Source organism: Chenopodium quinoa, unplaced genomic scaffold (assembly GCF_001683475.1).
Source record: "Chenopodium quinoa cultivar QQ74 unplaced genomic scaffold, ASM168347v1, whole genome shotgun sequence".
In the NCBI taxonomy this organism is placed as follows: domain Eukaryota; kingdom Viridiplantae; phylum Streptophyta; class Magnoliopsida; order Caryophyllales; family Amaranthaceae; genus Chenopodium; species Chenopodium quinoa.
In genome coordinates, this window is record NW_018745080.1 from 2,892,329 (window position 1) to 2,904,882 (window position 12,554).

At 34.3% G+C, this 12,554-nt stretch overlaps 1 protein-coding gene across 1 annotated transcript; it reads left to right on the plus strand.

Annotated features, from left to right (window-relative positions):
* Positions 1-897: 897 nt before the first annotated feature.
* LOC110709601 (protein DYAD-like) lies at positions 898-3,822 on the plus strand. Its single transcript, XM_021887814.1, has 7 exons — positions 898-985; positions 1,070-1,173; positions 1,493-2,100; positions 2,181-2,570; positions 2,652-2,736; positions 2,869-2,952; positions 3,271-3,822. Exons 1-7 carry the CDS (start codon positions 898-900, stop codon positions 3,589-3,591), a joined length of 1,680 nt encoding a protein of 559 aa, XP_021743506.1. The 3' UTR covers positions 3,592-3,822.
* The last annotated feature ends 8,732 nt before the right edge of the window (positions 3,823-12,554 follow it).

The following is a 12,554-nucleotide window of genomic DNA, read 5'->3' on the forward strand; positions in this document are numbered from 1 at the left end:
TGCAGCACCATCTCTTCTCTCTGCTTCAACACTCACAATTGCAGGTATCATATCAATGCACCCTCTTCTCTTCCTTTCTTTTTGCTTCTCTTTCTCTGTCCTCTTTTTATTTTCTTCCGATACTTTAGATTTCCTAGAAAACAATTTTTATTTATTTTTGTAAAAAATCCTATTGTAAATCAAACTCCCATTAGATGATAAATTGGTGTTGGTTTTTTTTTTTTTTTTTTTTTTGTGATTAATATTCTCTGCTTTCTGACGTTGTTCTGAAGATTTTTTATTATTTTTTTTAATTTTTTGAGTTTCTCTGTTTTTCTGGAAGTTTCAGCACTTAGTAAAGGTGGGTTTTAATGGGGGTTTTTAAGCTTAATCATATCCTTTTCATGATTTTCGAATTTTTTACGTTTATTTTTACTATCGAATAATCTTTATCTTCTTTCCGGCTGAATAATTTTGGGTTCAAGCAAATTTCCCCTGTTTTTCCCCCTTTTTTCGTTATCTTTTTTCACAGTTTTGTTGTTAGTGGTGGCGGAGGTAGTGGCGGTAGTGGTGATAAGGGCGGCGATTGTGGTGGTAAGGGAGCAAAATCTTCACATGGGTTAATGGGGTTGATTCTGTGTTGTGCAAAATCTGTCCGATTTTATTTATTTTTTTCTGCTTATTTTTAGTCATTAAAAAAAAAAATTAAAAACCCAGTAAAAATTTATGAAAAATCTTGCTTGGGTTGATTTCATAATTCTATTATCTTAATTATATAAAAAAGAAGGATGATTTTCTTTCTTCAAAAAAAAAAAAAAAAAAAAAAAAGATGATTTTTTCATTGTTTACTTTTTGTGCTTATTTTTTTTATTTATTATTGGGTTATATGAAAATTGATTGTAGGAAAGATTGAAAAGGATGTGGAAAAGGCAGAGTATACTAGGAGAAGTGGGAGATGCAGCAATGAGATGTCCACTGCCCAACTCTCACAGTTCCATCCCCAAAAGTATGCTACTTTTTATTGATGCTGATGTTATTTTAGAGGGTTCATAATTTGTATTTTTTCACTAATCATAATAGTTTTACATAGGAGAACCAATTGAGACTATTTTGGAGGGTTCATTCTATGAAATTGATCATTCAAAGTTACCTCTGAGGACCCCGGCTATGCTCCATTATGTTCGCGCTGTTATGGTAATGAAAGCTCAACCCCGGTTCTAAAATTTGTTGCTTTACTGTGTGTATGCATGATTTTGTGGAATAGAGAAGACATTGGATTTTAATATGTAGTGATTTTTGGGCTATTGTTGTATAAATTTAGGTTTAATCTGGTTTTCTGTAGTGAAATTCTAAGTTGTGGTATGAAAGTTGGGATGAATTAATATTGATTTTTAGTGTGTTATAGCTATCTTGGTTTTGCTGTGGTTATAATTTGGTAAAAGAAGTTTGGCTACTGGGGAAAAATGTGGTGATGACTGCTGTTGGTTTTTGTGTTTGTTCATTAATTTTTAAGGTAACTTCAAAGTCTGAACTGAATGTGACTGTAAGATATCCTAGTGCTCAATCACTAGAGGCGTATTTTGGCAATTCAGACCATATAGCTCGTCGATCAGAACTTTACCCTGCATTGGATGAAAAGTTCATCATGGGACCAATGCTTGCTGTTGAAGTTCTGAGGCGCATAATCCCATCTCAAGGGTTTGATAAGCTTAAGCACTCTAAGTCCTTTTGGCTAATCAAGCCCTTGCCACCGCCAGGAGCGACAAATGGTTCTGAGGCTAAGCATGGGCCATGCTTTTCTAAGCTCCGAGCCTCCAAAATCCAAGGATGGGGTTTGAAGAAGTTTGCTGCCTATGTCCCAAATTCTAAAGATCTAGAAGACCATGGAGAGGAAAAGAGTTTAACTTTAGGGGAGGATAAGCAAAGTGTGAAAGAAGAGGCATACCATGAAACTAAGGTCAGAGAAATTATTCAATATAACAGGAAGAGAAAGCGTGGTAGTGCTCCACATTCTCAAAGCAAGAAGACTGACCACATTCCTAAGCAAAAAGCTATTGAAATTAAGGCTGTAATCAAGGGAAACAATGATAAAGAGTTTATTGACAGATGGCCTCTAAAAAGGTAAAGCTCACAAGAAACAATTTTTAGTCTGATTGTCTGAAAGTGCTTACTACTTCACTAGGCTAACTTGAAACATGCAGGTATGAGGCAGCTGGAATGGAATTGGTGGATGTTTTGAAGAAATATGGAGCCGATCATGAAAACCCAATTTCTCGTTTGCAGCTAAGGACAGAAGCTCGGAAAAGAATTGGTGATACAGGCCTGTTAGACCATATGCTCAAGCACCTTGCTGGCCAAGTTGTTCCGCGTGATGGCAATGATCGCCTTCGTAGAAGGTGTGATGCTGAAGGTAAGATGGAGTACTGGCTTGAGAGTGCTGATCTGGCTAACATCAGGAAGGAGGCTGGGGTTAAAGACCCCTACTGGATTCCACCTCCTGGATGGAAGCTTGGAGAGAGCATTAACGTTCCCAGGTGTTCATGTCGTCAAGAAGTAAAGATGCTTAAAGATGAACTTAGCACCATGAGGAGGTAGTTATTGACTGGACTCTCTGAATCCTGTAATTGTATTTGTGTTGATCTTTTATCTTAATCGAGATATCCTCATTGCAGACAAATGGCAGAGCTTAAAACCAAAAACCAAAGTCAGCAGCCAATCACTACGGCAATACCAGCCAGTGCAGCATCTTCTGGGAGGGTCAGTGACTCAGTATGAACTGGTTAATTAGTGATCAAACGAAGACAGCACAGTTATCATAACTTTTTATTTATTATTTTTCCTGAAAGAGCTAGTCTTATTAACATAACTTTTTTACTTTTGTCAATGAAGGAAACCTATGAGGTTCTGATGAAGAAGAAGTATCTTATGGAAATGCAACTACGTCAAATTTCAGAAGCTTTGATGGAACTGGAGGTATGCTATGCTTACATTGTTTCTAGAGTGCTCTATCAATATATATGCATTTAATTATCAGTGGATCGAAGTTTAAGCCTTTCATTTGAGATTTTGAGCAATGGATGTTGAAGCTGTGTGAAAGATAACTGATACATGCATTTATTTATGGAATTGGAATATATTGAAAGTACATATAAATAGTGCACCACTGCATATATGCTGATATACATAAATCCATCATCTTTTCGTATAAGATCATTGTATCCGAATACATAGTCTTCTTGTATGTGTTCCATGGCATGAGTTTATCAATTCAAGTAACATTATTGCATTCAGAAAGACAAAAGTGTGCAAGTTAACAAAGCTGAAGCAGCAGCAAGTCTACAACTGAATGAACTGATGCCATCTGCTTGCCAGAGCTTACCAGTAGAAGAGGTGAATGAAGACTTGGAAGAAGCAGCAGAAGAGTTGAGAGAAAGTTATGAAGAAGCGGAGATAAGAAGCCGATCCAAGCGTCTGATAGTAAAACTGAAACCATGCAGTCAACTAGACAACATCAGCAACACATCATTGTCTCAAAAAATGGATCACTCGGTGCAGGATCGCATAGCTCTGGCTACTACTTCAGGCTCTCCTTTCTCTACCACCACCTCATAAACTTAGTACTGACATCTTGGTTAACCCTATGTACATGTCATGAAGGCAATGTATCCATCAGAATTTAGACATCAGCTAATGTAGCTTTGTGAATGTCCTTTACAAGTTAAAGCTCGATATGAATAGGTTAGTAAGCTTGACTAATAGAGTAAAGGAGTTTTGTAGAGCATGCTAAACCAACAGATATGTTGTATATATGGTTGTAGTTTAGTAACAGATGACTTGGCTGAGATCCGCTAAATGACCTCCGGTCCTCCTTATCCTAGTAGCCATCTCTGGTTTTACAGCAATTTCATCTTAGATGTTTGCTTTGTTTAGTGAAACGAATTACTATAACTATGTTAACCAAACATTTAAGAAAACGTTGGTTTTAATTATCTAAACTTTGGCCGATTTATTTAAAATAATACCAACTTTTGCTTATTCTATAATAATCCGAACTTTCATACCTATCTACTTTTAATGGGCCTTAACGTGTTGATAACCAGTTTAAAAGGTTAACTTGCCACGTGTTGTTTAGTAATTTTGGTTTAATTTTTTTCTCTCCTCCAGCTCCCTTAAACTTCCCCTCTCCTTCCCTTTCATGGCCTTGGATGTCTCCCTCACAGCTTATAGAATTAAATTTTCGATTAGTGTACTCAGTTATGTATGTGGTCTTTGAGAACCCTCCTAAACAATTGCCAAAAGTATTTTCTGCTAGTTTTCCTCTATAGGTCTATCACACAAACAACACTACTTCTATAGTTCAGAAAATACTTGTCCCTGAACTTTCTGAAGTACAATTATCAGGTGAATATCTTGGTGGAATAGTGGGAGTGCTGATATAATGCTATAGGCTACAGCATCAGAACCATTTTCAATATTCAGCGAGGTAGTTTTGTGACGATTTGATCGTTTAATCATAACACATACAAAAAGCAGATCATGCCCAAGCTGTTACAGGCTTACAGCATCTAAACTAAGGTACAATCAAAGCAAATTTTATAAGAGAGAATTGAGAAGAAACGTGCATCAAAGAAGTAATCGGATTTATTATTCAAATACATTATACAAATAAGACCATTGCAAATGCAGGCAAAGCTCTTACAGCAATAAATACAATACTTCGTAATAGACTTCGTTTAATAAATAAAAAATTGCGTATATTCCTGTCCAAAAAAAATATAATAAAAATTGGGTATATTAACTTATTAAGTGAATTTTATTTTTTTTATTGTAATTTATATTATGTGTATTGTTGTATTTTGGAGGCATGGAATAGGCGAGTCTTGGGGGGGGGGGGGGGGATTAGATAGTTACGGATATCCAAGCTAAGTGGGAGATGGAGTGGGGGGTTTTGGACTTGAACCTGTCAAGGCAGGGATGGGGATAGGTTTTGGAGCCGTCATGGGAATGTGGATGACCAGATGGGGATGGGGATGGGAAGGTTAACATCCGCCCCGCTCCACACCATTGACATCCCTAGTTACTCGGATGAACAAATGAGATTACAGATGAAACATATTTATACAGAATTTATAGGTATGTTTATGCTACTTTTATACTCCCTATGTTTCATAATAATCGTAACACTTTCCTTTTATGTCCATTTTATAATAATTGCAACACTTTCTTATTTGGTAAGGACCCACTATTATTTTATTAATTATTTCTTTTACTAACCCCACTTTCAATTCAGTAATATTTTATCATTTCTCTCTTCTACCAACCCCAATTACACTACGTTTTTATTATTTCTCTCTCATACTAACTATACTTTATACTATAAAAAAATTGTCAACTTGTATTATTTTATTGAAGCCTACAAATCTACTGTATATTTTTCTTAAACTATGTGCACTCCTAACCGTTGCGATTATTACGAAACGAAGGGAGTAGTTGCTTTTAAGTCTTTTACTCGCATATTAGGTCACGTTTGCATAAGTTGTCCATTTTGTGCTCTATTATGCTTTTCTTGCGTTTTCTAAATGTTTCGGGTGATTATTCATAATCATTTGGATGTTGTGAAAGTGTTTAGAGTTGATTCGAATGATATTAGACGAAAAGTCAATGGATCGAGTTCGTTGATCGAAGAGTTTATATTTGGGGAGGTTAGTTTTGATAAAAAAAAAAAAAAAAAAATATGCATGATAAATGAATGTATCATCCATGAGAGTCGATATGAACCTTTCGGGAATGAATTTGAGTTAAGAACGGAGTTAAATAAACGATGATTTATAAGTGTCAAAAGTTCAAAAAGACCTTTGTTCACTCTTTTGATCATAACTTGAGTTCTACATATTATATTAAAATGGTTCAAATTGGGTTGGAAACTAAACCCGAAGGGCTTTCCAACAGTAGATCCCATGCTCCTATATACGCTTCCTAGAATGCGAGATACAGCCCATTAAAGTCGACCTTGCGAAGCTGCCCAACCATTGGGCGCTGGTCGTGTGCCACTTGCTTTCCATCGCCCAATGGTCAGTTTTGTCACTACTATTTATGAAATTTTGACCAGCACCCACCCATCGCCCGATGGGTTAGGCGTGTGCACATCAACGAAGTGTCTGACACCGAATTTGACTCTTTCAATCGACCAATTGCTAGGCGACTTTTGTTATTTTTATTTTCTTATCTTATTTTAATTATTTATTTTTAATTAGTTTTAGTATAATATAAAACTCCAAGTGATTATTATTTTCCCTTATGTCTTTTATAATTATTTTTATAGTATGCTCGTTTTAGTTTTCTTTCTAGCCCTAGTTTCTCTTAGGCTCCTGTCAAAAAAAAAAAGAAAAAGAGTTTCTCTTAGGCAACTCCATGGATTGTTCTTAAGCCTTTTATTTTAATTCTTTGAGGTATTTTTATTTCTATTTATTGCTTTCAATTATGGTTTCGTTTTAAAATCTAGTTTTTATTATTTATTTCATGCTTGGTTAGTTTATTTCTAGGGTTTGGGAATCCATGTTTATGTAATGAATCTTGATTGATGTTCGGGTTATTGATATTTTGATTATTAATTTCTCTAACTGATAGCGTTTTTGTTAATCTTGTAACCTGATCAAATGTTTAATTAATAATTGTTAATAAGAGTCTGCATCGAAAGATCATACTTTTATAGGCTTATCTACAATCGACAATTCTTATTATATATGTTAACGGCCATACTATAGATGTTAAATTGAGAGCATTAAAACCTGATCTTAGGCTTAGCAATTGCTCTATACATTGATTAGTTGAATTGTTAATGGTATTTTGATAGATTTAGAACTATAAACACGGTGTACCATAACCCTAGGCCTTTTATTAATCATATTCTTATTTTAATTAAGACCACCTTTCTATCCGATTCGTGACACAATTTAGTTTCTCTAAATTCTCAAAGGTTAAATTGAATAGTCATTTTCTTGTTGATTCGACTTACATTGTTTGTTGGTTTTGTTATGAATTTGTCTTTGACATGTATACGACAAACTATCAGTTACTTAATTTTTTAAGTTAATTGAAAATAATAAATTGGGGTTGCTCTTATATATGGGCAGATTAGGGTTTTTGACATGAATAATTGGGGTTACCCATATTTAGGAATAATGAATGTTCTTATAAACAAATGTACCCACACCATGTGGCTAGTCACACACAAGATTTATAAAAAATTGAATATGTGACTACTTAAATGAAGTGAGAGAATTTATCAAGATGTAAGCAATCAAATGTTATAACGAATTTGAGGGAAACAAAATTAGATTATCATGTCCGTCCGTTATACATTCTCTAATCCCTACTTCAAATAGCGTGTCAAAAAATTACTTCATATGTTGCTTCTATAAAGAAACAGAGAAAGTACATAACTTCCAAAAGACATGACGACTCTTCTATCATTTTTCGGGTATCTCATGTTGGATTATTTCCTGGGCGCTAGCTGGCTCCTGCAGGTGAGCCATTGGAGAGAGCAAAGTGACTACGGAAAAAACCAGTGAGAAGTAATCAAACTTAACAAATTTCTTCTTCGGTACAAGTATCACCAAGTTGATAGAAAGTTGGATAGTTGAGCTGATGACATTAAAATACCGGGGCATCTCTCCTAGTAGTTTCCCTTGACTACGTTGATAGCTCGTAATCTCAACAAGTGATATAATTAGAAGTGATCACACTTAACTTGCGGTATATAGTGTCACTAATCTTCCAATTAGCATTCTCCTAAGCCAACAAAGCTATGATAATCTCAAGGATCGTATTTAATTAACAACCTAATTAGCCACATATAGAATGCCTTGCACCATATCATTTCCTTCATCTTCTTTGCTATGCTATCAACTAATTTCTTTGTGCTATTAGCACTGCTTGGATCGATTGATGATGACTCTTTTGAATCAACAGGGAGGGTATTGTGGTCAGGAACCATGTCAATGACACCATCCTCGGTTGTCTCAACATTTTCCAAGAGTTCCTCCTTGTAAAATTAAATTTAAAAAGTCAAAAAAAAAAAACAATTTTTTTTTATATTTAAATTATACTCCTTTGTTCATAAATAATCTTCTTAATAGACTTGAACAAGCAATTTTGTATTCACAAATTCTCCAAAAAGGCGGGTGTACGTTAATTGATTGTAAGACGGGTTAAATTTATTTTATAAGTATTTAAAGTTACCCTTTATACTACAAAAGTTATTATTTTTCTAATAATAAATTTTATCTTTCAAAAAACTTATAATGTATTAGATTAATCATATTAGCCTTTGTAGTATGTAATCATCAATCTATAAGAAATTACACAATAAAATAAATTCAAACCAACGACAAATTAAAAGTTACACTTTAAAGATTTAAATTAACCATAAAAATAGTTAAATTTAGCCTCATCAAAACGATCGTCTTACAATAAAATTAATGTACATCCGCCTTACACAGGACTTATTGTTTTGTATCTATAGAAATAAAAAATAAAAATCATTTTTTATCTTGTACATAAATAATCTTCTTAATAGACTTGAATAAGCAATTATAGCAAAGTTGGTGATAAAATTTATAATCAACACACACATTGCACCCATATAGGGTCAACGTGTATGTATTAATATTACAACTACAGTATTAATATTTAATTATGTAAAAATAAGATCAAAGTGCATCGACATGTTTATAAAGTTTGATAAGGAATACTTGTTTAAAAAAAAAAGGAAAAGGAAAGGCAAAAAAACCTGATTAGTAGAGAACAAAGGCACAGCATGATTAGCAATCCGACTCGTGACGCTTGGTAAAGATGCGTAAACGTTCGAACTTGGCATACAAATTCCTCCATTTTGCCAACGCTTCACAGGAAGATGAAGATGAAGATGTATGTGGTTTTTCCTCCAAGTCTTTTCCCAGAAAACTCTCCTCCATCTTTCTCAACCTAACTACAACAATTTGTGTACTTCAAATTGCTAAAACTTCTAACCCAGAAAAAATAATAATTAAAGAACTCAACTTCTCTTTATTACTATAACGACATAAAAACAACAGTTGACCATCCCATTTATCACGCCACCATGATTTTCTACGAAGTACGGAGTACCAGATAATAAAATCCATAACATTATAGTAATATTTTGTTTAATTTTAAACATTTCTATTCTTTAAAAAGTGTTACACATTGACCAGTACTATCCTCTATTAAAAAGTGTAGGGCAATTCTACTTCGTACTGTACTGCTGGAGTGCAATTAACTAATTAAGGAAATCTTTACTTTATCTTTAAAGGAGCAATTAGGGGGGTAAGAAATTTCTTTGATAAGTCTAGTTTGGCATATGAAGAAACGTCAAAGACTCCAACTAAGAAATTTCAAACTGTGCAGGGACAAATAGATATTGTACTCCTCCGTTTTTTTTAAGTGTCTTTTTCTCAAAAGCGGCTATTTTTTTTAAGTGATGTAATTTCAAATTTAGAAATCTCACATATTTTATATCTTTTTTCTCTCTTTCTTTTGACCCCACTATTTGTTTTAATAAGTGTTACACATTGACCAGCACATAATTTTAGTTAATTTAATAGAGGATAGTACTTATTGATTGGGGTAAAAATTGGAGTATTAAAATATTAAAATATTGTAAAAAATAGATAGTGAGATTAATATTTTATTGAAAAGTAACGAATGTGAAAGGAAATAAATAATAAAAAAAATAGTAGTGAGTTTTGATGGAGACCATAAAAGGATAAAGATATAATATTTAAATGTATTCTTTTTTACTTAACTTGTTTCATTTATCACGTTTGTCAAGGTAGTAATTTAACGATCAATAATTTTAAATCTCAATAAGTAAAAATTATAGAAATTATATATTATGATAATACTTATTGATTGGGGTAAAAATTACCCCTGCCATGTGGCCCAATGAGGGCGTGACACGTGTCACCCTCATACAGGCCCAAAGGGATCAAATCAGAGAATGTCACGTGGCATTGAACCCCCAATGGGGGAGCAGATTCTCATCTGCTATAAATAGAGGAATCATCCTCATTTATTGGCATTCATAAATACATACACAAAACCCAAGCAATATTAATTGCGGAATCTCTCTAAATCAGTGAGAAATACCCATTTACTTTCCGCCCATTTACTCATCCGGAATCATACTGACTTGATCTTCGGAGACAGAACTCCACCCAACTGGAGTTTCGTGGTTTTGCAGGTATAGAAGTCAGGCGCTCATACTCAGTATTGTAACTCTCCCGAGGGACTAAAAACACCCGAAACACTTATTGAGACGAAACTAACAAGATCCCACATGAATATGTTTTTACTTACACATAATTCACAAAAGACGGTAAAAAAGGGATGATGAATAGTGTTATAGTCAAAGCAGGTCAAGTAAAAAAGAACGAAGGAAGTAGTTTTTTTGCCAAAAAAAAAGGAAGAACTCCTTCCGTCCTATAATACTTGGGATGTTGGGGTGGACACGTGTTTAAAAAAATTACAAGTGGGTCCATTTAAAACATTTGTTTGTTAGACCATCTCTATTGGTGAGACTCAACTTTGAGTATTGAAATACAAAATGAGTTGTTTTTTTTACCTCCAATGGTGATACCCAACCCGCTTCTCAATTTAGCAACTCATGTGAAGTCTAATTTCCCAATGGTGAGACTCTGTAAAGTATACTAATATCACTTTCAAATTAAGGCCCGCCAAATCCATATTGTAAGTTTTTCAAAAAAAATAAAATAAATAAAATAAAATAAAACTTAAATAAATTGCAAAATATATTATAATATTGATAAAAGGTCCACACTTTTTGTCAAATGAGACTCAAAGTTGAGTATCTAAATTTAGCAACTTTCTTTTGGAGTTGCTAAGTTTAGATACCAACTTATTAGTATTTTTTGCAAAAAATACTCTCTCTCTCTTAAAAAAAACTCCCTCAAGTCTCACCATTAGAAATGATCCAATACTCCCTCCATTCCTGAAAGTTCGACTCATTTTGCATTTGTACAGTCTCCAATGAACATCTTTGACCGTGAATATCTTCGGCTATAAATTAGTGAAAATTATTAAAAGTTGATATTTGAAAAAAATTTAATAAGGGGATTCTAACAAGATCCCATATGCTAATTAATTTATATTGTATAAGTCATTAAATGTGGTTCAAAGTTATTTTATTTTGACCCTATGAATAGTGAGTCAAACTTTCAGAAACGGATGTAGTATAAAGGATTCTCTTTTGTATTTTTATATTGCAAAAAAAAAATGTGGGGGAGGTGAGGGTAGTGAGGAGAGAGAAAATGTGGGATTTAATTGGGTTTTTGGGTTTGTGGTTCCTAAGAGAGTATAGGAAAATATTTTATTATTAGTGGTCCCATTCCATATTTAGTAACGTGTCAAGTATTTTAGGATGGACGAAAATGGTAACTGTGTCAAGTATTATGGGACGGAAGGAATATAACACTTATTAAAACACAGCCGCATTTGATAAGTGTAACACTTATTAAAACACGTAGGGAGTAAATGAAACGTTTTGACTTTTACGGAATTTTAGGAAAGTTAGTTAAACTTATTAAAATAATATGTTGTGGGGTATGCATTGAGAAGGGAGAATAGAGTAAGGGGTTTGTGGAGATCATTAGGTTTTTTTTTTTTTTTTTTTTTTTTTAAAGAAAATTGGAGATCATTAGTTAGTAAAAATGTTAGTCCCTCCTTTTTTTAAGTGTCTCATACCCTTGGCCCCTTGGGTATATAGTTTTAGGCAAAAGAATAAAATTATATAAGGTTAAGAATAAAAATTTGAAAAAGTAAGAGAGAGAAGTATGAATGGGTCTTTAAAAAACCATATATATGAATGGGGACCATTAGAAATAATGTGAGAGGGTAAAAATATTATAAAATGGTAGTGGGATTAAAAAGAGGAAGAAAAAAGAAGAAGAAAGATAAATAATACTCCCTCCGTTAATTTTTATTTGCAACTTTGGGGAAATTTACGGTTCACGAGGCAAAATTTGATAATGGTGATTAATGTATTATAGGGGTATGTAATTAAGATGGAGAGAGAATGTTTGGATAATTAATTAACCACCCACTGCCACCACCAAGACCGGCCAACACCACCGCCGCCTTCACCAACACCACCGCCACCTTCACCACCACCGCAACAAATCCCACGAAAGCACCACCACCCTCACGAAAACCCACCACCCTCACGAAATCACCACCGTACCACCCACAAAAACCCAGGCCACCACCTCCAAACAACCCCACGAAATCCAAAACCCACCCACCAGAACCCAGATCTACGACCACCCACCAAAACCCAAATCCACGACCACCCACCAAACAAATCCACGACCACCTACCAAAACCCATCAACGGAACCACGAAAACCAACCCATCGAACACGACAACCCACGAAAACTAAACCCCCAACTCGAACCCAAAACCACGACCCACACCGCCTTCACCACCACCACCTCCAAACAACCCCACGAAATCGACCTCTACGAAACCCACCACCACCT